Below are 27,155 nucleotides of genomic sequence, written 5' to 3'. Positions count from 1 at the left end.
AATTACAAATTCAGTATAGTCTGAAGTTTTTATACGTTTTAAATTTTTTATTTATCGACAGATCTTTACAACAAAACATTTATTTCTATCTAAAAGCAGTATAAGTTGCACCAAATCACTTTACACCTGAATTATCATGAGAAAAAAAACAAAAAAACATCTTATGCTTATTTAATACTGGCTGCATTTCAACTGTACACATTCCTAAAGAAGAAAAATATTAATTTAAGTATATTTAACGCCAGAATTCCTTTCATTCTCTTGTGTGTATTTCAGCTGAGTATAGTAAAAACAGCTTTACTGCATTTACTAAATTGAAGTCAGCACAGCTGCTTGTCAGCACACAAATTCCCTCATTGGACTCTTCAATCCATTATTCTCTCACCATCCCTTAAATCCATTTCTCCGGGCTTTGCAGCTCGCCAAGCCTCGCCTCGTTTTTGCTCAATAGTTGTCAGAGCCTCGGGTCACTCACTCACTAGTCGTCGTGAGGCATCTTCCACTCCCTTTCTTTCTCTCTCTGTCTCCCTGTCCTCCACCTTCTCAGGCTCCAGCATCCTTTTAGCAAAGGCTGAGAAAACAGTGGACGGCGAAGCAGTTCGTTTGAGCTTTGCATTATACGCCTGAGTGAGGCAGAAACACCAACGCAAGTCTTTTCTCAAGTTCTCGACCCAAACTCCGACCATGTCTGGCGAAGACGCACCTGCCCAGCAGCAAAACGCCGAAGAGCAGAAGCAGCAGCAGCAGGCGCAGGAGGAGACCAAGACGCCAGCCGAGTCCCCAAAAACCGAGAGCAAACCCGACCCACCTCCCACAAGCGCGTCCACCGAGGCCGCCGCCGACACCCCAGCGCCCGCCGCGGAGAAAGCCCCAGAGGAAGACACGTTCAGCTACCGGGCTCTGGTGCTCACCGGCTACGGCGGGTATGATAAGGTGAAGCTCCAAGTGAAGAAGGGGAAACCGGCTCTCAAGAGCGGCGAGGTGATGGTGCGCGTGAAAATGTGCGGACTGAACTTCGCAGATCTGATGGCGAGACAGGGACTGTACGACCGGCTCCCGTCCCCGCCGGTAACCCCGGGCATGGAGTGCTCCGGGATCATCGAGGCTGTCGGTGAAGACGTGACTGACAGAAAAGTGAGTAAACTCATCGCTTAGTTAATTTATACAGCCATTTATTCGGCAATGTTCCTTCTCCGGTGTTCATTTTATTGCCCATCCTGCATCTTTTACGCGTTTATTACTAAACATGTTATGAAAATGTTTACACAGTGTTTGTAATTATTTATACCCTTTAACGCTGTGCACAATGTCAGTCATTCAAAGAGAACTCATTCTCAAAGTCCTGTCACATTCACTCGCAACCGGAGACAAAAGAGGAGCGGGAGGGGCACCGATAGCCTCATTTCACCATCACCGGAGCTCTTGTCGCGCTGACTCGACCAGTGGGCCGAAACGATAAACGTTCACGGGAGAGCGAGCATTGCTTCTGTACGCGGCGAGCTGAAAGTAACAAACAGTCTGATGATACTTTAAATATACACAGTTATGCAAACACTTTCCTCGCTGTAGGCAGCTGCGTTTCTTCTAATGGACGTTTAGTTTAATCGCGTGAGTGTGGACGGGACCACCGCCCCTCTTTCTCTCCGAGAGTCGCACCTGAGACGCGCAGCATCCTCACCCGCGCGCGCGCGGTTAATGTCAGACGCCTCTGAAAAGTAAATAAATCACGCTTTCGATGGTTTTAATTAACTTTTAGCGATTGGTACGAGCCATACCGGTGTCAAGTGGGTGCGCGGAAGACTCTCCCCACGCGCAGAAAAAAAGGGCGAGGCGCGAGTGGGGGGGAATGCTAATCGCACGCGCCCTTTGTCATCTGCCTCGCGCATTGTGACACCGACATACACTCTGAAATCATTCATCTTTCTTGCCAGATTTCTTCTTCTTCTTCATTTTGGCCTCTTTAAACAATAATTCAAGTTTTTGTCAACGCCTATTTTTGTAGGCATAGCGCCAGTGCAATACAATTCCTTATTATAGACTTATTAGTTATAGCTGGCCAGCGGATATCAGTGTGATTATTATAAATGAATCTAATTCTAGGGTTAATTTTTTCAGCTCCATAGAAAACAGTGGAGTCTTGGTATGACGTGGACTAATTGACTTTCTATGTGCTCCATGAGAATAAATCGATGAGTCATGCCTGGTGGTCGCTGCGCTGCTCTCCATGGCAACACATCATGGCAACGTCATGCACCGGCTCTGTGTGAGAGTTGGTTGAAAGGATTTGCTGTTTGTATTACCGAGAATAAACCTATTTAATGAGAACCAGGGGAGGTAAGATGTTCAAGAATTGTGTGAAATGCAAATTAAAGCCTGAGCGTGTGTTAACAGGAAAGAGAGAGAGAGAAAGTAAGAAGAGTGAGCACTAGGCGTTGGCTGGTGGGTGATGCGGAGGATGAAGATAAAGGTTCAGCCCTTCCTCAGCCTCATCTGTCACCGATATTGCATTTAAAAGGTCACCGTCCACCCTATCTCTCTCTCGCTCTCGCTATTTCTGTATTACCATGTCAGCAAGCAAACAATTGCTGCTTCTCACATTCTGAGACCTGATAGTGCTTGGCAAAGCTGACATTGTTTGGTGAGCATGTGAGGTGAGGAATCTGCTGATTGTGGTGCCTAGAAAATGACTCTTTCTTGGAGGAAGAGATTGAGAGACTGTTTCTACATTATACAAATCTTCCTAAACACCACAGTAGAGGTAAATGTTGAAGGCTGTCACATCCTCTCACATGACCCGACAGATGTTATTCCTAAACTGCTCTCTTGTGCCCACTCTCTGTCTATATTAGCATTTTTGTCTTGAATAATTCATGTAACTTGTTGCTTATGCGCACACACAATATTTATCAGAGTTCTGCTGCGAGGATCAGATGCATCTGTTCACAATTATCTTCCTCTGGACCACATTGTCAGCCTGGAATTTCCTCTCTCTCTCTCGCTCTCTCCCTCCCTCTCTCTGTGTGTGTGTGTGTGTGTGTTATTTGACAGATCGATGATAAACAGCCATGCAGTGAATATCAGTAAGTGAACAGCAGGGACACAAGCCGCTATAGCTGAATCTGGTGGTGCTGTGTAACATTTCTAATCGAGAAACCGTTTCAACCATAAGGTTTTTGACATGGAAACCTGACGTGGTTTCAAGTACTCGCATTTAAGAGCAGTTTAACTGCATCGTAAATGAAGAGTTATGGGTTTATGAGGCGTAGGCTGAGATTTGTTCAGTTAGTGGTACTATAAGAGCAATCAACATGTAAGAGCTGCATCAATGTGGAAAAATAATAAAAACATACTCTAAGCTGTTATGTCACAATACAATAAGAGAGGCAACAGTGTTTCACAATGTGCAGAGAGTGGTTACAGAAGTGGAAACAGTTCTGGTGCTGTGATGGAAGTATGACCTAATTTGACAATTGTAGGGTATAAACAACGCGGATGAGCATAAAATGACTCTCCAAGGCTAGTTTCATCAGGTGCAGCATAAAAACAAGCAGTAATAAAGGGATAAACCTGATAAGTCAAACTGTGACTGCAGTACCCTGCTGTGCATTTTAAGTATTTAAACTAAACTAAATTTAATACTTTTATAGTTAAATCTATTAAACCTACAAGAGTTCCAAAAAAATTTGAAGTAAAAAAAAATCACAGGAATCTCTGTTAATATGAACTGCATGCAAAAGAATTATAAAATAATTGTGCTATTTAAAAAATAAAGCTATTTAAAATATCTTTATAATAAAAATAAAGTGTTTAAATTAATGTGTTTAAAATAACCTGGAGGACAGCATGTTCACATCACAGGATATATCAACTTCCCAAAAGACTTTCATGTCGCAGTAAAATAATCCCTATATGTCATATATATATATTTTTTTTTTTGCAAAATAGCAATTCATTACAACTCTTTGTGGTTACCAGTTAACATGCCAGTGAAAAACAAATTTCATAATAAATAACATTAAAATAGTCATTTTAGATATTTTTATATAATACTTTAATAGCAGAAATATTTATTAATATTAATAAATGTATTAATAATGATGATTAATTCCTCCATAATTGGTTGCTATTTCGTAGATGCTTCTAATTTTGCTCAAAGGCACAGTGGTGATAAAGCAAGATCGTGATCTCAATATCTCTCTGCCCCACGTGGGATTTTGAGCTGCCATCCTTTGTGTTAGCAGCCCAGAGCTTCAGCCGTTGGGCTACTGCCGCCACATACAAAAACAAACAAACAGATTAAATAGACCAAATCAGCGCTGGGAGACAGCAAAGCTTTATGGAGCAGAATCCCGCTCATTTCCACAGCAACAAGATTAAAAGTTCGCCGACAGATGTATTGCATAAGCCAAATGCATTAGAAAGAGCCACTTTACCCTTCAAAGTGTGTTTGTGTGTATGTGCGTGCATACAGGACAGGAAGAGACTGGAGAGACATGGGAGAGGATCACAGGCAGTGACAGACATCTCACAAGACCTTCAGCTGGCCTTGATCTTTGCAATCTCAGCTGAAAAGTGTGTTTGTTTAGCGCGAACACAGAATACGAAGTATGATAAGTTTGTGACACAAGTGTGACTGTTTTGAAAGTCTGAGAAGGAGAGAGAGAGAAAAAAAGAAGGGGATCACATGTCATGATCGCAGTTCCTGGCTGAGACTTAAGTGTCCATTGATCTGTGATGTGCAGAATGTCTAATTAAAGGAGAAAGAAGAAGAGGTATGGTAGAAAGCAAGACGGAGATGTGGAAAATGAGAAGAGAGAGAGAGAGGAAAGACTGAAAACAGTGAGGAGAGATGAACTGGGGCACAGACGTATCGGCTTGGGAGTAGTCCCGCTCTCTAACTAGACAGTAAAGACAAAGATGCCCATGTGTCCCTTGGGCCTATTAGACTGTGTGTGTCTTCCTGTCTGTGAGGAAAGCACTGGGTATATTAGTGTTTGTGTTTTGCTTTTGAGAAAAGCTTCAGTGTGTGTGGTTCCTGAAACACCGTTGAACATTTGTGCAAGTTTGTGTAGCCTTAAAAAATAAATAAAGCAATAGGTGGTTTTCCGTCCATGTTTGTGTGTGTGTTGTCTTCTCTTAAAGCTCATTGAGGCTGAAAGATCAGCCTCTCCCCGATGAGAGGATCTGATCTTTAGAAATGCAGAAAGACAGAAAGGGGGAGATGGGAGATGAAAAGGAATGATAGACGGAGAAAGAGTGATGGAGGAAGTGGGATGTTTATGATGCTAGTCAAAATACACAAGTGAAGGACGGGACATAAGTGTCAAGTGTTGAGTGTTTTTGTGCATGTTACAAAGGTCGGACCAGTCAGTGTCACTGCTTTTATGAATTATGAAAACGGCTTAAAGGGTAAGTGTGCCATTTGTTGGCACCAGCAACACCAAACAGAATTGCAGTCTATTTATTTGAGCAGCTTGACTGGGTTGGATATAATAACATTGACTCAACCAATGATTTGAGAACATGGGCCATAATAGTGCAGATATTAGAATGTGTAAATGCTTTAGAGGTATATTAGTGGTACTTTCTATTGCTCGTATTGATTTTGAAGAGATAGTTCACCCTAAAATGAAAATGTTGTCATTTACCGTATTTTCCGGACTATAAGTCGCACTTTTTTTCATAGTTTGGCTGGTCCTGCGACTTATAGTCAGGTGCGACTTATTTATCAAAATTAATTTGACATGAACCAAGAGAAATGAACTAAGAGACATGAACCAAGAGAAATGAACTAAGAGATACACCCTCTCGCGGCTGTAGACGATAATGTTTTCTCTTGGTTCTTGGTTCTAAATAAATGCGACTTATAGTCCAGTGCGACTTATATATGTTTTTTCCACATCATGACGTATTTTTGGGCTGATGCGACTTATACTCAGGTGCGACTTATAGTCCGAAAAATACGGTACTCAGCTTCATGCAGTTACAAACCGTCTGTTTTGTTCTGTGTAACACAAAGATGTAAAAAAAATAAAATAAAATGTTATAACCATTTTTGCCCATACAGTAAAGGTCAGTGAGGTCCAAAAAATACTGAAAAATAATAGTAAAAGTTGTAATTAAACAAACTGACAGTAAAACGCCATGTAAATTCAATTGTTCAGTTAAAATAGTACTTGTCAGGTTTTTGTGAAGTCAGACTAACAGACCTAGACAATAAGTCTAACATACATTCACCTTACAGTTGCCATGGAATTAGCATCAGATCTTTCTTCTATATCGTGATGTACATCCGAAATAAACAGTTTATTGAAAAAAAATAAATAAATAAATTTGATTCTATCCGTCAGTTGTTGATTGGATGGAGGCAGGTCTGAATGCAAATGCATTTCATTGCAAGACAGGGGCGGAGTTTAAAATATTTAAATGACTGGATTCCAGCATACTCCACCAGAAAGAAATCTATAATTTCACTGGAAGGCCAAGTTATGAAGTTTGGATTAAAAATCACAAGCTCAAAAAAAAAAACATGCATGGATGAATTGCTCACAATAACATCCAGGAAATAGTCAAGTTCCATTTCACAAAATATTCAATTATGTATCGTCATGTATTCAGACAAATAGAGATTGTAAGTTTGACTATGGAACAAACCACTGTAGCTCAATTTCAGCTGCACAAACACACTAATGGTGGCTAAGATTTATGTGATACAAGTGTGCGTGTTTGCATTCCTAGTATCTCCTCGTTCCAAAGGAAGTAGTGGAAGTCTGCTCAATGAGTTTCCTGTATCTGTGTGTGTATCTGGGGGTCGCCAAGGTAATTGAAGGATTTTCAGTTACAACTGATATTATCAAACAACTCTAAGTGGAGCACATTCATCTGCTCCAAAGATAAAGATTAGAAAAACAGTCCAGATGGCCAACAGTACAGGTTCAAATGTTTTGTTGAGGAATGCTAACTGTCTTGAAGGATAATGACTATGCAACGTACACAAGAGATCTCCAAGATTTGTGCAGCTGGGCAATTGTCTTGCCAAAAAAAATAAAATAAAACTGATTTATTAATTTATTTTTTTACTCCAATGCTGCATGAAACAGCAAATGAACAAATAACCATGCAGATCCGATGAGCATTATCATCACATCTCCTCAAATGAAAGCTTATTGATGTATACTTAAGACTGTTGCAGCGCTGCTATGGTGACTGTGGCATATAACACAGAAAGACATATGGCTGCTGAAACATTCCAGGGCTGTTTTCCAAACGTTCCTTGAACGTTTCTCGGTCTTTCTTGTCTGTAGGTGGGTGATAAGGTCCTGGTTCTGAACCGGAGTGGTATGTGGCAGGAAGTAGTAGTGGTGGCGACCACACACACCTTCCTGATGCCAGAGGGTATGAGCTTTGAGGAGGCGGCGGCACTTCCTGTCAATTACATCACCGCCTACTTGATGCTCTTTGACTTTGGGCACCTGCGTCCCAACCAGAGCGTACTCATCCATATGGCTGCAGGTAAGTTTGTGTGTGTGTGTGTGCGCGCGCACTGTGCAGATTATGCAAATGTATTACTGGCTTCATAATAGGAATTACATGCAGCCTAATGCAGTTATATATATTTATGAGCTGCAGCACAATGGACACAGCCATCATGTGCAGGTGTGCGTAAGCATTTGTGTATACGGTTCTTGGAGCTGGCCAAAAGGGAACCATGGTGCTTTTTACAGTGGCAAGGGAGTGCAGCAGTGGTTTACATTTAGTTGCGCACTACCATCGTCATCCGTGGGAGTGGATCAGTGAGCCAGGATTTCTTCCACTCTGGGCAGGTGTATGTATATGTGGGGTTGTGCTGGGAATCTGTGCTCTCTAAATAATGATACTGTAAATGCAGGTGTAGGATTGAATAGTTTATTAGTTCTCAGAGGGTATTCCTGTAGGTGTCAAAAAATATCTTATCGATAAATTCATACGAGCGAGTCCCTTGGCAGCCGTTTAGTTTATAAACATTTAGACAATGTTCTGCTCGCAGTGCTCTGGTTGTACTGGAAAACGGTGACCGATTTTGTGATGATAGTTATTTGGTTAAACTGTTATTTATTACACAATTATTCATTTAATTATGCAACATTTAAAGTGATTAAAGGTTTCTAGTCGGAATAGAATGGTGTGTGCTTGTTAGAATTTGTATGTATTGATAATTCAGTCTGTGAGTGTATTACAGTGTCAGATTTTTAAGTGTACATTTGTATTCATGAGGGCCTTTTTATTATATTTAATAACCAAAGTGAAAAAAAAAATCAGGCTAATTAAAATTTTGATGGTATCAATATGAAAAACAAAACAAAATGTGTTTTAAAAATTCTAAGTGAAATCACATCTGCCTATGACAGAGAATGTCGGGAAACTAGTGGAATAGCTGGAGTCCGACTGAGGGGAGTAGCTAGATGCTTTAAAACTGCTGATAAAATCTGCAAACTTTGAACAAACTACTTTCGTATGATACGCCCTCCACATACTCAAGAAATACCAGCATTTAAAACCTGCCAACATCGTAATGAAAAGTACTACATAGCCTTATCTTGCCTGACAGCCCTGCTTGGAAACTATACATCCAATTCAAGTGTTTTATAAATGAAAAATGGCAAACTTGGTTCATAATTTAAATATTTGATGCCTAATTATTTATACTTGATATTGTTTTTTGAATGCATAGTTTAGTGCAAAAGCTGATAAAGCTAATGAGATTCATTGTAAGATAACTGTTAAAACCATTGATTGTAAGTGTAATTAGAGAAAAAAAAAATCATTTTAGCCTACAACTTGGGGCTTAATGTTACATGTAAATTGACTGGTTCATGCTGTGTACAACCAATTAATTTCCTTAGTTGGCCATACTGCCTTTCCACCATTTTGAACTTTATAAATGTTTTGTTTGACATCGAAGCAAAACCTGGTAGGCATCTACACAATGTGTATTTGAGCAATTTATTCACAGAGCCACCTAGTGATCGGTTTCATTGCACCTTCAACAAATTTTGTGCAAATATAATGAATTTTTTTATTTTATTCTAAATCTAAATCTTTTTAGCTGTAGCAGCAACAGCATCTGACCCTATATCAGTATTGCTATATGATATACATCACTCAGATTTTTTGTGTGTGTTTTTCCAGTGAAAAATTCATTTAAAGGAGCCTCCTGAGTCCTGAAAGGGACTTTCAGTAGAATAAGCGAGTTTTTAGAAAGCTTTTTTTTTTAAATAACCTAGTAGAGGTATTGCAGTGTAATGGCACATTAAAAAAAACAATGAGCACAAAAAAAAAAAAAAGCAACAACACAAACTATTTGTGTAAATCTTACTTAAAACCATTCTTGAATGAATTGCAGCATTCAATTTAGTGGGACAGTTTATGTAAGAATGGATTTATGAATTGTATTCACAGGAATCAATTCTGCTTGTGTTTCATGAATGAGGCCCATAAACGACCTGAAATATTATCATATTCCCTCTCTGGTGTGTGATATCCCGTGTGAATGCTTATGGACATATGCATCAGACAGTGTGGGTGTGGATGAAGCTTTGGCTCGGGGTGGAAGGAAATGCTTTCGTCCAACTGGAGTGTTGCAGAAATCAGAATTCTCAAACAATCACGAAAGCGTCTCCTTGAACCGCTACCACACCCTAAAAGAGAAAAGAGGGAATGTTTTAAAACAAAACTTAGTCACAAATATTTGCAGAGAAATCAAGCCAAAGCCCCCATAATAAATGGAGGTCTCTGGAGTGGGGGCGTTAATTACAGACGAGTCTGTAGTTATGTAGCACATCGTGTTTCTTGTAATTGTAACCATCACTCTTTGTTTCAGCTTGTATTATGTTATCTTGTTCTTGAGATTGTTTTTGTGTTTTTGTCTTGTTTGTGTGTGTGTGTCTATGAATGCTCAAGTGTGTGTGTGCTCAGGAAGCCCTTGGTATCTCAGTGCACAGGATGTTTTTTGAATTCACTGTAAAAATGGAAATGTGTTTCCTCTGCATTTTCATGGCACTGCATTTTCATATGGAGCATGATGCATGATTTTAGGTAAATAATGATGCATTTTCTTTAAAGGAATAATTTACCTCAAATTGAAAATTGTTCTTAATTATTAGTTGATGCTTGTCATTCTTTTCCATTCAGCAACAGTGCAAGGGACCTGAAGCTGTCTGGTTTTAAGGCACCATAAAAGTATCCGATCACAAACCGACATCGCTTAGTACAGGTGTAAATGGGGTCCAAAATGTTTTGTGACTGGATCAATCAAAAGCATTTGAAAATGTGTGTGACTACAGCGCATCTGTAATGTAAAAGCTAATCCATCCTGATGCGTCCCATATGCCTACTTGTTCTAATAGTTTGTTGTATCTGGAAAACCTTTAAGGATGTCAATGTTTCACTTGTAAAATAAAACAAACATTACACTCACACCAAAAACAGCATTCCAGGATTATAACATAGAGGAAGAGCATTTGCCATCTGCTACACTTTATCAAATCGATTCCTAAAGATCTTTTAGAGTCCCCTTCTCCTGTTATTCTTGAAAGATTAGTTCATCCAAAAATGAATTCTGTCATCATTTATTCACTCTCATGTCATTTCAAACCCATATGACTTTTGGTTTCTTCTATGAAACACAAAAGGTGTTTTGAGGAATATTCACTCTGCTTTTTTTTCCATACAATGAAAGCAGGCAGTGTCCTTTGGCTGTCAAAGTAGTCTAAATGAATACAATGCAATAGCTTTTTGTGAAGAAAAAGATTTGAGTCGTTTGTTGAAATTCTTCCCCTCAACCACACAGTTATTACTGTTTTGAATTAGCTTTTATTTTTATATTTTCAGGTTTCATTTTTATTTTATTTAAATCATTTTATTTTATCTGTTTATGCTTTTCAAGAAATGTGACTGATTTATTTTTAGTTCACAGTGACAAAATTGCACAGCTTTAAGGTTTTATTTGCACTTTTACATTTTCTACTTGATATATCGCAATTGACGCTTTCATTTTTGGTCGAAATTCTAAATTACCCATATATTACGTTTACACCTCTAGCGTTCCAGTTTCTTGGCTCTAGCTCACTCCCCTATATATTAAGACATTAAAATGTGATATAGTAGCTTACTGCTGATTTTATAAGCAGCCAGAACAAATCAGAGCAGAATACAGCCTCTTCATTGTGACAGCGCCTCATGCTAAATACTACACCATTATCTGTCTGAATGGTTTGTGACTCACTTGAATTCGACTGAACAGTCACTATTATGTATGTTTTATTTGGATTGCTGGCCCTTTGCCTTTAGCTCTGATTTGAGATCTGTTTTGAAGAATTCGAGAACAAGATTCAGATACAAATTTTTCAGCCTCCTCTTTGAATCCTGTCAAACAGCTCACAGTGAAACAAGTCTCTCTCTCTCTCTCTCTGTGTCCTCTGTTTGCACTGAGGGTGTGGGCTGAGTGCTCGTATGTTGGGAATCTGCAGTATTCCTCAGTGTTTTAGGGGAAAATTCACTCTCGCTAGAGGAGGGTGATACTGGAAGGGTAATATTGTTGTGGCCGAGGTTGTTTGCTGCCAAGTGTGTGCGCGTGTATGAATGTGTGGATTGAAGGAAGCATAAAGAGTTTACTGTGTGTGTGTTTCACCCTCGTGAATGTCCTTGTGTAAAATGACCTGATTAGAACATCGTGCTTACTTTTCTTCAATAAAAACAATCCTAAGCGCAACAAATGGAATTAAACGGGAGAATCTGCTTATGTATCTATGGATTCTTAGTTTTTTTGCTCTCTCACTCCACAAACCCCGAGTCAGTTTGATCAGTGCACTTATATTTTATTCAGAAACGCTTTGTTTGGAGTGTTGCCGAAGAAGTCTCATGTATAGCTAGACCTTTGACAAAACAACATATGGTCTGGTCCTCGGCCGCGCTGTAGCTTATTCTGGCCAATAACTGCCCTCTTGGACAGAAAGAGACCTCCTGAAGCGACCAACTACAGTTTTTGTTTTAGCATGCTATTTAGAGGTGGGTTTATCTGAAATGTAACACAATAACAGACCAGTTAGGGAAAAAAAAAATTCATTCCTTGAACCACTGATGAATTGTTAACACATTTAGTATATTACTGTTGGAATTTTTTTTATTAATATTTCCTTTTTAATTATTGCTGTTGTTTTTTGTTTGTTATTGACTTTTTAAATATAATTTATAAGCTTCTAATTTGAAATAAATAATTCATTAAAATAAAAAAGCTAATATATATATATATATATATATATATATATATATATATATATATATATATATATATATATATATATATATATATATATAGGGCTGTCAATAGATTAATATAATTTTTTACTAAAATTAATCACACTCTTTTTTTTGTGATTAATGGCAGACTTTGACAGGACAGGACAACATGGAGATGCCAAAAAAATTCTAAACCAACCGCCTGCTGACTGCATACATCTACTACAGTACATGGATCCATTCAGAATAACTAACACATGACACAGAAACATACACTTGACGAATCAAAACATTATCGGAAATGTACGGAAATGTGCTGTGCATAAATGCAATGTGCAATCAGTGTGTCAAGAGCACTTTACATGCATTAAAATTGTGATGTGTAATATTTACAATGATCTATTTACAGAAATGCAATATAGTATATAAAACTATGTTTTCAGAGGTGTATAAATACCTTACTTAATGAACTGTTTTGTTTTTATTACCTTAGATTTGAGCTATTTCTATCTACATACACCACGGGTCCCCTTACATGGAAGTCACCACCATGTTTGTACAGTAGCCCTAAACAGACAAACTGCTCTACAGAGAGCATGTTTCCTCACTTTGTTGTTCTTGCTATAAAACATTGACACAGTGATGAACAAGTGCATTAACATTCACAATGCCTTCGATTTATTGAATAATTAAGTACATATAATTCCTTGATTTACCTTTTGTAAAGACATCTCATTGCTCTAAGCTGTCTTTAACAACGACACATCTTTACCTGTGTCGGCCACTGTAGCTTCTCTAAAGGGAGGAGTGAGCGGGGGACTGAGCCGCTAGATGCAGCTAAAAAATACACAGTGCACCTTTAATGTAACAGATTCACGCATGGTTACTGTACGTCTCCTGTACACCACCGCAATCGTTTTTACCTTGATTGCAGTCTTCATCCATCAAACCTTTACTAGCGAGACAATGGTTATCCAGTCACGTCTCATATGACCATACAGCAGTGGGATGTTGACAATCCGTATAGTCTGTACTTCACACATCACATGTGACGTGTGAGGGCTCGTGTTCTTCAGAGAGAATCACGGAATATGAACGAGCTCATGGAACACACTGGAATGAATAATTAACTGACAACACAACGCAAGTCTCTGTTCTCTCTGCAATCTCTGATGTAATAAACCTGGTTTCATTTATATTAGCGCTGTTTTGGATGGATTGTTTGAAGGCTTTCGCTTCCTGGATCATTGGACTGAACTGAAAATGATCTAATCGCAAGCAGAGAAGCAAAATTGGGTTAAAGGGTTAGAATAGAAATTGGGCTTCAGTAATTTTGCCTTAATTGCTTTAAATAATTATTAAGGATTGTAAAATTAATTGCATGCGTTAACGCATTAACGCTGACAGCCCTAATTTTATATAAACAAAACAATTTTCTTTAACATATAAATGCATGTGTGTGTATTTATATATACATAATAAATATACGCAGTACACACACATATATTATGTAAACAAACTTTTGTTTTGGATGTGATTATTTGATCAAAAATGCAGTAAGAACTCTAATATTGTGATATGTTGTTACAATTTAAATATATATATATTTCAATTCCAGTATATTGTATTTTATTCATGTGATGCAAAGCTGAATTTTCAGCATCCTTATTCCAGTCTCCAATGTCATATGATCATTCAGATATCATTCTTCTATATTTTTTTGGAAACTATGAATAGAACTTTCTAAATAACACACACACACACACACACGCACGCGCGCACACACACACACACACACACACACACACACAGACATATATTTATATATATATATATATATATATATATATATACAGTATATATGTATGTATATGTTATTTAGATATAGATATAAGTAGATAAATGGATGACTCTAGATATTAGACTTTGGGTCTGATGTAATTTCCCGTGACTGAAGCCTAGTTGCGTTCCTATATGTGCAGAAATAGAGAAATTCACACAAAAGACTTGGCGAATGCTCGAGACTGAGTGAGGGAAAGTAAAGTGCACATATTTTTGAAGATTAGCAGATATGAGCACACATGAAAGAGGTTAATTTTGTGTGTGTGTGAGGTTCAGGGGATCTCTTGGCAGCTCTACCACAGGTCTTGTGATCGGAGCTCAGTGGTCATGGGGCAGCCTGGCACTGAACCCCAACCACGAGGTCCAGGAGACACGGCGGGAGAGACAGCAGGTTAAAAAGCATGATGTGAAAGAGACGTGTGTTCTCATGCATTGTGAGCTCTCTGACAGAGAAAATGGCGGCCCTGCTGCTTTCAGAGGAACCAGCTCTTCCTGAGTCACCATGGCAACACAAACTTCATTCACTAGCCAGTGAATGAGGGAGAGGAGGAGAGGGCCAGTTTAATGAAGTGATGGGACAGAAGAAGACACTGTAGACGAGCACTACAGAGATTGTCGCCCCTTACTCAACTCTGATCTGATTTACTCTGACGGAGGAAAAATGTATAACTTGTATACATGATTTTATTAAGCTGTGTGTTGTGGTGAAATATAATTAATACACTTTCTACAACATAGTGGGAGGAGAAGTAAATATTCCCAGTTTTTACACAAATAAGAGTGTTTGCTTGTATCAACCTCAACTATGCAGCTGCTATTAGTGTTATTGTACAAATGTTTTTAAGAACTACAAATCATCTTTTCCCAAACTAGCTAGGCTGCATTGATTTGTAGGGATTTATTTATTGTTTTGCATGCCTGCTAACGCTTTTTATTTAATTTAATTTTTTTATGAATTTGTTTTTGTCTCCACTGTATTTACATGCAGTTACTCATTGAGGTCAATGGTTTTTATTTTAATTTTTATTTTGTCTCTTTACTAGGTTACGTTATGCAGTTACTCATTCTAGCTTTGGTTTATTTTATTCTTCATTTCATTTTATTGTTTTATTTTTATTTATCTAATAAAAAAGGTGAATTCATTGCTCTATTTTGTATCCTATTCATCACAAGTTCCAGCTAAGTAAAAGTGTGAGTGTGTTTGCAAGCACTATTCATCACAATCCAAAGCCTAGAGCACTTGATGATCAAAATGTATGAATATCACTGTATGTATGCGCGCTCGTACTTTTGTCATTAGATAAGCTTTACCCTTTATAGGTTAATGCACTAGTGACCTTTTAAGACCCGGCTCTGCCTCTCCCTTAGAATTGCACTCAAAGCACACAGATTAAATGGATCTGCTCACAATCTGTTTTTGATGTGAATGGCATCTTTAAGACATTAGATCCCAGGCAGAGCTCATGATTGGTGACCTGCTGTCCTGAAGACACTCTTAGTCTTGAGGTTAAAGCTTGTCACTAAAAATACTATGCTTTGAAATGACTTAAAGATGTTTGAAATCCATTAATAAGTTGATTCATATTATTAGCCTTTGAAACCACTTTCAAGTTGAACCAGGATAATGGGATTGCTACAGTGGTATGTACATGTCTGGGTGGGTTTTGTCGTGCCGTACCCTTTGCTTACAAGGTTCTACTCTTGTCTTGGGATGGAAACTGCTGGAAATAAGTTGTGTTTAGGGTTCTTTTTGTTTCATAATTAGTTTTGTTCCCTCTCTAGGTGGGGTGGGCATCGCTGCCACTCAGTTGTGTAAAACGGTGAATGATGTCACAGTGTTTGGCACCGCCTCGGCCAGCAAGCACGAGGTCATCAGTCAGGGTGGAGTCACACACCCCATTGACTACAGGACACGAGATTATGTGGAGGAGATCCGTAAAATCAGCCCCAAAGGTGAGCAATGACAGACACTGAAAACCAGCTTTAAGAATGAAACCTAGCATTTAAAAGTTTGGGGTCGGTAAGATTTCTTTGAAAGAAATTCGTAATTAAATTGATCAAAGTAACAGTAAAGACATTTGTAATGTTACAAAAGATTTCTATTTCAAATAAATGCTTTTCGGTTTTTAATTTTCTATTCATCTGAAGAATCCTGGGGGAAAAAATGTATCCCAGTTTCCACAAAAATATTAAGCAGCACAAGAAATGTTTCTTGATCAGCAAATCAGCATATCAGATTGATTTCCTGAAGTAATGATGCTGAAAATACAGCTTTGGATTACATGAATAAATTAACATATACTGAAATTGAAAACTGTTATTTAAATTGTAACATCATTTCATAATTTTACAGTTATTACTGCATTTTTGTGAAATAGATGCAGCCTTGGTGAGCATAAAATGCTTTTATTACATTTAATATTAAAAATCTTACCTACCTCAAACATTTGAACAGTAGTGTATTTGCGGTTAATAAACTTGTTTTAAGACCACATGTTTATAATTAAACAATTTTAAATGCAACATGTTTCCCCGCTGGCTAATCACCACAAATAAATCTATATGAATAGTTTCAGTTTGTTGTTTTTGCTTTGGGTGCTGTGTGTGCAAATAGCCTAGTAATTACATTGCAATAAAAGACACAACGGAAATCTAACATAATAAGTCTAAAGACTCCCTTAAGAAGTTCTCAATAAGGCATTCTGCTTCGCTGTTAGCAGATCATTTGTGTATGTTAAACACTGAAGTACATCTGTCCACTCTGCCTTTCACATGTGTGCTTTTTTGTTGGTTGTGTATCTGATGTGTATATTGAGGTTTTGTTGTGTTTGTGTGTTGAGTCAGCTGTAAGTCTTAACACACTGTCCGATAAAATGTTTTTTACTCTTTTTATCTTATCACAAAAATGTAAAAAACAAATTCCTTCCTATTTTGTTTAGCTCTTCCATGACCGAACATTTTATTTGATGTACTCCTCTGACCGTAACGGTCTTAGAAATGTAGACACACAGTATCACATCGATGGCATTCCACTCCGGTCAACACGAGAGCAGTGTTAAATAACTGTTGAATAAGAAACTTTAATCAGCAATACACTGATGTGCTGAACTCGCTGTAGCAGTGGAGCTTTAAAAAGGAAGAACTTTTGTTTAACAAATGATCTAACAGCTAAAGCAACATGCATTGCTAATAACATCAAAATAATAAAATAAATATTCTTAATAAATAAAGATGCTTTGATAAATAGAAATATAGAAAAATATAGAAATATGTTAGGGTCAATTAAAATGTTTTCCAAAGAAGTCTCTCATGCTCACTAAGCCTGCATTTATTTGATCAAAAGAGGAAAACAGTAGTATTAGCAAATACTATTACAATTTAAAACAACTGTTTTCTATTTTAATGTATTTTTAAAATGTATTTATTCCAGTCTTCAGTGTCACATGATTCTTCAGAAATCACTCTAATAAGCTAATTTGTTTTTTTTTTGTTTTTAATTTAATGCATCCTAGTGAAATAAAAGTACTGATTTTTTTATGTGATAATTAATGAAAGCCACAAAATTGCTTATAATTCACACAAAAGTATGTTAAAACAAAACATGCATTCTCAAATTATGACTTCTGTTATTTGGCCGAGCAGGTACAGTTTTATTGATAAACTGCATGTAAATAAATGCATCATTCACCAGCTGTCTTTCTGCCTCTGTTTTAGGCTTGGATATTGTTCTGGATCCTCTGGGAGGCTCTGACACCCATAAGGGCTTCAACCTACTGAAACCAATGGGGAAGCTCATCAGCTACGGTGAGCCACGGCAGACGCCCTAAACATCATCTCTTTTCATGTCACCTCAGCCAAATGCTACAGTTTCAGTCTGTAGGGCTGCGGTTTTGTTGGTTAAATTGAATGAACCACATTAGACAAGTCTGAATAGCTTGAAAGTGACGTATTACAGTAAATCAACTTCAGTAACACAATACCCGGAACAAGACCACTTAAACAACATGTTGTCCTGAAGTCCCACCAAATTGTCTTAGTCCCTCCATCTCTTTCTCTCGCTCACTCTCTTCCTCTATCCTGCTACATCAGAACAATGGCTCCTCTATCTGACCCAGAACCCAGAATGTGTCCGAATTTAGCAGACTGGGTCAGGTCCAAATCACAGGCCAACTCAGAGCTCGCTTTGTGTGAATATGTGTATGTGAGAAAGAAAGACAGAGAGGGTTGTCATTGCTTTATGTGTACGTTTCCCCTTCTGTAATGGTACAATAGTGTGTAATTTACTCTAATATCCTTTGTCTTCCCAATATGTGGCTAATAAACCACCTTTGAAGTGAACAGAGAGAGCGATGGCTAGACTTAGAGAATGAAAGAGAGGACGTGCGAAATGAAGAGGATAATCGTGTGTAGAGACTCTAAAGTGACTGGGAGAAAACAAGCAAGGGAGTGACAGACATGTGAAGCGACGCGAAAGGATGTGCGGACAGTGTGCGAATGAAGATGGGTCAAAGAGTGCAGTGTTGGAAAAGGGAAAAAGCGAGTGAGAAGGAGGGCCAGAGAGGCATATCATTCCTCTGTAAATGAAGAATGCTCACTGTGGGAGCCATTAAGCAGTAATTCACCCGTCGGTCAACCGCACACACATTTTACATGCAGAAAACTCCACACAAATACCTATTCATGCTTGGGGAGCATGCTCCGAGTTCAAACACCTCGCACACACACACATGCTAGGACATAAGAATGGCTGGTAAGATACTAGAAATGTGTTGACTGCTGGAGAAACCATTTATTCTGCTTTATGTTTGGCTGTTTTAAGTTATTTGCATGTGAAGGCAGTGAAGATGCATTGAAAAATACGCAAACACAGAGCAGGATCTACTAAAGGAAGAGCGGTGCGAAACTGTTTTGGATGGTTTACTAGTGTAGCTAATAAACCAAAGTTTTATACTTGTTGAGAAGCTTGTTTTATACTTAAGAAACTTGTCGTTATTTTGTTATGAATGATTTTATTTTTTGTATAAGTTCTGAATTGGAGATAAATTGCCTTTCAGTATTTAATTCACAGATTTATCCAAAACAGACATTGAGATATGGTTATTTAAAATGTAAGACCATTCCCATATGATATCGCAACACTCACCAAGGCATTTAATCAAAAATACAGTAAAACGGTAATATTGTGAAATATTATTACAATTGAACATTTTCAGCATCATTACTCCAGTCTTTGTCACATTATCCTTCAGAAATCATTCTAATATGCTGATTTGGTGCCCAAGAAACATTTCTTGTTGTTTATTATTATCAGTGTTGTAAAGAGTTAACCGCATACTATTTTAGTAGAAACCATGATAGCATTTTTCATAGTTATTGAAATTTCAAAAGAGCAGCGTTTATTTTGATTATTTAATTAAGCATTTATAACATAATAATTGTCTTTGATCAAAAGTTGCAGTAATGTATCCTTGACGTGTTTATATCTTTCAAAACAAAAAGCTAAAAAACTTTTGATCTGTACGTAATGTATATTATATTTTCTGTTACCGTGATACAAAATTACTCATGCTGTCAAAACATTTTATTCAAATCGCACATCCCATAAATCATATTAATATCTTGTGAGAATTTAGTACCTGGATACTGACAATGGACCCAAAACCCTGATTTGAATATGCACTGATGTAAATCTGTGTCTTCTGTGTTTGGACAGGTGCAGCTAACATGTTGGCGGGTCAGAAGAAGAGCCTGTTTGCGGTGGCCAAGACCTGGTACCAGCAGTTCTCTGTACACACCCTGAGTCTGATCCAAGGGAACCGCTCCGTGTGTGGATTTCACCTGGGGTACCTGGACTCTGAGACCGAGCTCATCACTCAGGCCATGGCAGTTGTTGTGGACCTGTACAGACAGGGCAAGATCAAGCCCCGAATCGACTCCACCTACCACCTAGAACAGGTGAATGAATGAGTGTCAGATGGAGCTCATTTTAACTTATGTGTGGGAGTTGTTTGGGAAAAAAACATGAAGAGTGTAATTATATTTGGGAGTGTATTTATGCCAGGAAGTTCAAATCCATCGAGATTCTACCTTCAGCAGATAAATATGCGAGGTTGTTCTTTCACGATCATCACTTCAACCACCACCCATGCCTTGTACTCCTTCCTCCCTTTGATCAGTCATGCTTGCCTCGTTCCTCACTTGTTCTTTCATCCATCTCTCCCTATTATTTCTTCTCCTTTCTTATCTCTCCTGTTGCTATGGAGATGTCTCTTCCTGCTTACAGTAAGTGACTGCGAGCTGATGCTTTTAAGACGAACTGGGGTTTTATCAGCCTCGTCAGACTTTGGTGCTATTGAAAATTCGTAAAAAGAATTATGGCGTGCTTTCAGATTCACATGAACCGAAGGCTTCACAAGACTTCAGCTGATGAGAAGAAGAGCTGTTTAAGTGCTCTGTGTACGCTGGTAACTCTATCTCCCTGTCCTTCACTCTCATTTCCCGTCTCTTTCTCTTCCCTCCGTCTGTCCACAAGTAAATCGTCAGGGCCGGGTTGCTTTTCCCCCGTTGCTAGGAGATGGCTCGCTGTTGCCGTGGCGCTGGTTGTTAGGTAGAGTGGTAAAGGAGAGGTGAACTGCTCGGGGGGGCAGAGAAGGAGACGGGTGGATGACCAGAGACTAGATGACATGTTAAATCTTCAGTTTAGCATTATATGGTTGTAAACTTAAGATAGGAAGATATATTTACATTATCGACATCAAACTGTAGTTGCTGAGCTGAATATCCAATTTGTATATAATTTTTTTTATAATAATAAAAAAAATATTTATTTATAATAATTAAATAATTTTAATATTATTAAGTATTGAATAAATTAAAATTACATTTACATTGCATTGTTATAGAAATCGTTTTATTTTTTATGTAATTGTATCTGTATCTCTCTTTATATGTATATGTGTGTATCATAATTTCATTCATTGTTTTTGTTGTTTATGAATTACATTTTATATATTTATTTATTATTATTATTTATTATTATTATTATTATTTGTTTTTTTTATTAAAGCCATACTGTTATTTGAGTACTGGCCATTGAAAGACAATATCTGAAACTATATTAGTTGTACAACCTGATATACAACCATTTTGAGATTATCGCAGTTTGAAAATAGATGCCAATAAAGAAATAATAATTTTGCCCTTTTTTCAGTTCTGAAATAAACCGACAGCTTTTTTCTGTTTTTAAAACTTTTTAAAGGTGATTTGCAGTAAATATGGGTATCAGAATTGGAGTTTTGCGTATTTTTTCCATATCCGTTAACTTAAAGGCCATCTAGACTTCTGCTACCTGGGGGCATTTCCAATTTTAAAAAAAATGCTCTTTTAGTAAGTCATATTTCACACTGGTGTAAATCTAAAGGTTTGTGGCTAGAGGTCATCAGCCACCTGACTCTCTAGCGTAAGAGTAAGACCACTAAATTGGAGACATGAAGAATCTCACAAAAGGGTGTTTGTGTGCGCGCGAAGTTCAGTATTAAATCAACTGTCAACAGCTTGTTAGATATTCTTACCACAGCAGATGGCCAATCAAGCTGCTCTCTCTGCTGTTTCTCATCCACACCCTTACCAATCTCTCTCTCTCTCTCTCTTTCTGTCTCGCTCAGGTTGGTGATGCCATGCGTAGGATGCAAGAGAGGAGCAACATCGGTAAAATCATCCTCACCACTGAGCCCATGAAGGAAGAGGAGAAGAAAGAGGAGGCCAAGAAAGACGAGGAGAAGAAGAAAGATGACAAGAAAAAGGATGACAAGAAGAAGGATGACAAGAAGAAGGACGACGCCAAGAAAGAGGAGAAGAAGAAGGAAGAGGCAAAGAAGGATGACAAGAAAGCAGAAGAAAAGAAGGAAGAAGCCAAGAAAGAGGAGAACTGAGTGGAGAGAAACATAGTGGATGTTCTTTGTGTCTGTGTCAGCGTTTTGGGAATGGTCTGAGTGTGTGTGTGTACGTGCATGTGTGTGTGTGCGTGTGTGTGTGTGTGTGTGTGTGTGTGTGTGTGTGTGTTTGGAGGGGTGTATAGTGTAATTAGCTTAACCCCAGGTGATTCCGGACATATAGACCTGTCTTTCTGCAATCATTCAATCAACAGAATTCACACACCACTTACATTCTCACACACACACACACACACCAAGGGAACACACCACTTTATTGTTGTAGTAACCCAGGAGAATTTATTCCTGGTTCTGCTGCATCTTTACTTACTATTTCGAGTGACTGCATGCCACCGTGTTAGGGCAGTATTATCCTTTTTATAAATATCACCTCAGTGTTTACTCAACCAACGTCTTTAATTATATAACAAAATAACCTTATTCTGCACCCTTTCAAATCGTACTACCATATCTTCTGTTATTCCTGCCAAACTAATGCACTATAAAAATTATTGTATACCACTGAAATATTCTTTGTAGATGCAAACCAAATACCACCTTGTTCACTCTACACCCCTCCGTGTGTTTGTGTATCCGCCGTGAGATTGGGTTTTCTGTTCCCTGTTCATCTCTATTCTGAAGTGGGTGCTCTTGCTTGATTGGCCATACGTCATCAAAAGTGACACATTTTTTTTCTGCCCACATTGGCAAACAAAAACAAAAGCACCCACCTACACTCCCATTGTTTATGTTGTTTTCCCCTCATTGGACCAGACTCACTGACATGCACTCAAGCTCCGCCCCCGTAGGAGTCAGGGTGGTCTGGGATTGGCTGAGAGGGACAAGAAGTTTCTTTCATGCGCACACGTGTGCCCTGAACACGTCGTTGACGTTACTCCAGAAACTAACAAGGGTGTTTTAGGCTTCAGCTGATCAATGTGCCATGTCATTAAAATAGGGCAAGCACCAGGGTTTTAATGAGTCTAGGTTGGTAAGCAGGACCATTTATAGAGAGCATTCTCCCAGACTTTTTCCCATCGTTTCACTTGTGTCAGATGTGGACTCATGAAGACAGGAGTGGCCTTTCATTCCAGAACCTCCTCCAGGATTCCTCAGGATCCTGACGCTTTCTGCCCCTCGTTCCTGTGACGGCTTTACCACACGATCATGCTGACCTGCAGTTCGCATTTACATATGATCTCCACTCCGTCTGGCTTTTCTAACTCTGCTCTCCCTGTCTCTCTCTCTCTCTCTCTCTTACCGTTCACTTACCCTTTTCGTCTTTGTGGTTGGCATAGCAACAGCAGTTAGACTAGTTAGGGATGACAGTTAGGTCTCACCCCCACATCCCAGATGGACACAAACATACAGCCGCTCACATCTTCACAGCAGCAGCTTTTATACCATAAACTTTGTGGTTTTATTTGAATGCATTTAGGAATGTGGCTACACCCTCTCTTAGACATGTCAATCAAACCCTCTGGCTCCTCCCCCTCCTGTTTTTCAGAGAGCAGTAATCTACTGCCTCCGCTGGTGATTTAAATGCATTGCAGTGCTATCATTCAAGTAATCAAGACACCGTTGACCGCTCTTTCTTTTCACACTGTGAGTCTGGTTCATTTCAGTGAGTGTTTATGTAAAACAAAAACAAGATCCCCTCTTTTATAGGTGTGTTTGTTGTGTGTGAGTATGTGTGTTTCTGTTTTTGACCGTCTGTCCTCAGGTTTGTTTTCAGATTTAGATTCAAATGTTCTTTCTTTCTGTCACTCTACCTCCCTCATGCTACCTTATTCTACTGTCTGGCATTTTAACTGTCTCTTTCTATCCTCTTCTGTCAGTTTCTAACTCTCACCATCACTCTATTGAATATTCCAGCCCCCGTGAACGGCCTGCATTGGTCTGCTTGCACTTATAGGGAATGGTGGTTCCACACCTGATCCATTGCATCTCTGAATCCCGTCCGGGTTTTCACTCAGACTTTCCGTTTCAGTCACATTCTCATTCTCCCACCAACACACTCACTCTTTATGCGCCTCTGAAACCAAGAAACAAGTGTTTGAACATGCATGGAGATGCTCAGAAGGCCTTATTGTTTGATGCATGCTCGTGTTAGCATAATCACTATGAGTGCAGATAACCATTCAGATCCAGAATGCACTGGGGTGGGTGTGGAACAGTCAAACTAGTCCGAAGAATCACCGTGTTTCAACTTACTGAATCACGATCTGGTTTTTAGTTTTGGATCTGAGGGATTGAGTTTCAGTTTCTTGTTGTGTTCCACTAGTTCTTTTGGATGGTGACTTTAATTAACAAATCAGTGAAAAATATCCGTCCTTTTTGTATTTTGTTAGATTCTTTTTTTGTATGTTTGTTTGTTTTTGTGGTCTGCATTTCAGTAGTAGTTTGAGTTGGCTGCAGTTCCTCTAAAATGTGATGAATCATATGATTTTCGTTGGTCCTGACCGAGTGTGCCAAACTTTTTTGTGAAGACATGACCTTCGCTATAATTGTGCTTACTGTACTGAAGAAAAAAAAAAAAGCAAAGAATGAAAGATGAAGAAAAAAATAACCGTCTGTGGTTTTGTCAAAATGGCCTTGCAGTAAAAGATCTTGAGATTCTGAATTCGCTCCTGTCGTGTGTGGTCGACTATGCCCTGAATATTATTGGTGCTGACTGATTTCCGACTTTTTTCCTTTTCCGCTAATGCTCGAATCCATGCAAAACCTCTCGTTCTCACTGTGCTTCAGCAGTAGACCAACACCAGATTGCCTCCACGCATGTTTACAGACGAAAGCATAGACACACGTAGACAGTCCCCTATGGCCGTCTCAGCTCTGCTGTCCTGAAGGGCTGGAATCTTATTCCCACTGATCTGAAAACCCCCAGATCAGGTGTACTGTTGTTTACGGATGCACTTTTGTGTATCATGTAGTTGTTTGTAGGAAATTAGGCGTATTTTCTAACCTATGACCCGAGGTAACCCCCCCCCCCCCCCCCCCCCAAAAAAAAAAGATCCAGCAGCAGTCAGAAAGAATAAATGATTAATGTCTGTGTAGTTTTCCAGGATGTTTCGGGCCATGGCATTTGAAAGCCATTCGTTTTGTTTTTGTTTGTTTTGTTTCTCAGTGAATGTACGGTAATTAATCGTGATCCTAAACATGAAAATTGTTTACTCAGCCTCATGTCGTTTTAAACCTGTGTGACTTAATTTGTCTGTGAAGCATAAAAAGATATTTTTCCCCATGCAATGGAAGTCAATGGTAACCAAAACAGTTTTGTTACCGATATTCTTCAAAATATCGTATTTTTGTGCAAAAGAAAGAGCCATACAGGTTTGGAATGACATGAAGGTGAGTAAATAATCCTTTAATTTTCATTTTTGGGTGAACTATGCCTTTAACATCGAGTCCTAGAGCCCCGTTCACAAGCAAACCCTGCTGTGTTTTCATTTCCAGATGATCCAACAGCGACATTCCGGTTCTGGAACTCATCTCACTTGCTTATGACATCAGAGAGGCTGTCGATTCGGTCTCGTCCCTAGTTCTGTCTGCATTTGCTAACGTTAAGCACCGTTGGGTCCTTTCAGAGACCATTCGGAGCACCCACACCCAAAAACAATGACATCTGGGCTGGGAATGCTCACTTTAAATCTCTCAAGGTTTAGACATTGTTACAGCATGATGGTTTGGAGTATTCTTCCTCTTCCTTTTTATTTTGGAGCTCACAACGGCTCCACAATGAGCTCGGCTGCAGGTGTGAGTGTCTCTCGTGGATATGGAATTGTGCGACTGGGAGCCAGAGAGAGGCTCGGGTCGAGCCAAGCTGCTTCCTTCCTCAGTCTCTCAATCCAATAGCTTTCCCAGAACAGGAAACGCCCCTCAGGTTTGCGGAGTGCAGAATTCCTGCTGCAAATGCAGCCTTGATCAGCGCTAAATCGCATCATGCCTGGACTTTATTTACAATGTTAGATTCACAAACGTAGTGCATTTTGGTGTGCCTACGGTGAAATGTATTTATTAATTTATGCATCAATGAAACCACTAATGAAATGAAGCTTTGAAAGGATTTTAGCTCTGAATTTATACGGCAGATGTATTTGCCTTCTCTTTGTCTGGCACATACGAGAAACAGCGAGTCATTGTGGACTGTTTCCCACACATGCTTAGCGTAACAGGGATATTTTTGTCTTGCAAATCTACACTGCGCACATCACACTGTCTTGATGCACTTTTTATGTACATTCGGATGCATACTTATGCTAATAAAGATACATGGTGACTTTGCAGACTTTTAAGAGAAATCTTGAGTCACAAAAGTCTCTGTTTGCACTCTGTAAATTATAGTTCCAACTTTCCTGCTTGGCTTTTTGACTGAAGAGCCAATCAGAGGCACCAGCTTGCATTCCTGTTCACTGATTGGTTCTAAATTCAAACCCCGCCCCTATCCGTCAGCATTAATGCTCCTTCCCCCTCCACACACGTCAGAGAAGCACCACGGGTTGTTTGTGTTGTTGTTGTTTGTTTCTCAAAACCCTCCATTAAAACTTTCTTCATTTAATTTTGAGAATCTGAAGTGCTGCTGTTTCTCTGCTTGACTCTGGGTTGGTTGGACTGCGTGTGGTCATGAGGACCGTAGAGTTCATAACGCTTCTGTGTGTGATGTGACCATTTTGCCTTACATGTTTTCCAGGACTAATTAAAGAGCATAACTAAAAGAGGTGTTTACGGAGTCGTTATTAAACATGCTTCAGCCATACATCCCTATAGAGAGATACACATTATTTTAGTTTATTGAAGGAAATTTTAAGACACAGACACTGATTAAGACACAGTGGGCAGATGAACCGTTGCTCTGTCTGACAATAAAACTCCAGTAGCCTGTTGTGCCGCAAACAAATACTCCCTTTAGGTTCCCCATTTACCACAATAACTGTTCTGGGATAGTCATTGTTATGATATAAATTATTTTTTATATATCTTTACAGTTGTCACCCTGGTTCTTGTGCTTGCCACTTAATGTATTATATATATATATATATATATATATATATATATATATATATATATATATATATATATATATATATATATACACATATATTTATT

General features: G+C 38.7%; 1 protein-coding gene across 3 annotated transcripts; it reads left to right on the top strand.

Moving 5' to 3' along the window:
• Positions 1-445: 445 nt before the first annotated feature.
• Positions 446-26,764, top strand: LOC132148985 (synaptic vesicle membrane protein VAT-1 homolog). Of its 3 annotated transcripts, none has more exons than XR_009434991.1 (7): positions 446-1,134; positions 7,305-7,512; positions 15,901-16,071; positions 17,833-17,922; positions 19,832-20,073; positions 21,783-22,143; positions 22,186-26,764. XR_009434991.1 is itself a non-coding variant. In XM_059557832.1 (6 exons), the coding sequence occupies exons 1-6, from the start codon at positions 685-687 to the stop codon at positions 22,047-22,049; spliced, it is 1,428 nt and encodes a 475-aa protein (XP_059413815.1). In that variant the 5' UTR covers positions 446-684; the 3' UTR covers positions 22,050-26,764. The 3 variants fall into 3 exon arrangements, 1 of the variants encoding a protein (XP_059413815.1); XR_009434992.1 differs by having other exon boundaries at positions 21,783-22,151; XM_059557832.1 differs by having other exon boundaries at positions 21,783-26,764.
• The last annotated feature ends 391 nt before the right edge of the window (positions 26,765-27,155 follow it).

This window comes from Carassius carassius, chromosome 9 (assembly GCF_963082965.1).
Source record: "Carassius carassius chromosome 9, fCarCar2.1, whole genome shotgun sequence".
Taxonomy (NCBI): domain Eukaryota; kingdom Metazoa; phylum Chordata; class Actinopteri; order Cypriniformes; family Cyprinidae; genus Carassius; species Carassius carassius.
The sequence above is the reverse complement of the archived record's forward strand: the minus strand, read 5'-3'. Positions and strand labels throughout refer to the sequence as shown.

What these genes read in the sequence shown, in the direction of transcription:
- LOC132148985 (XM_059557832.1), top strand. Translation starts at nt 685, where the DNA reads ATGTCTGGCGAAGACGCACCTGCCCAGCAGCAAAACGCCGAAGAGCAG. An exon ending in AAGACGTGACTGACAGAAAA is followed by an intron (nt 1,135 to 7,304) that starts GTGAGTAAACTC and finishes TCTTGTCTGTAG; the next exon opens with GTGGGTGATAAGGTCCTGGT. An exon ending in CCGTAAAATCAGCCCCAAAG is followed by an intron (nt 16,072 to 17,832) that starts GTGAGCAATGAC and finishes CCTCTGTTTTAG; the next exon opens with GCTTGGATATTGTTCTGGAT.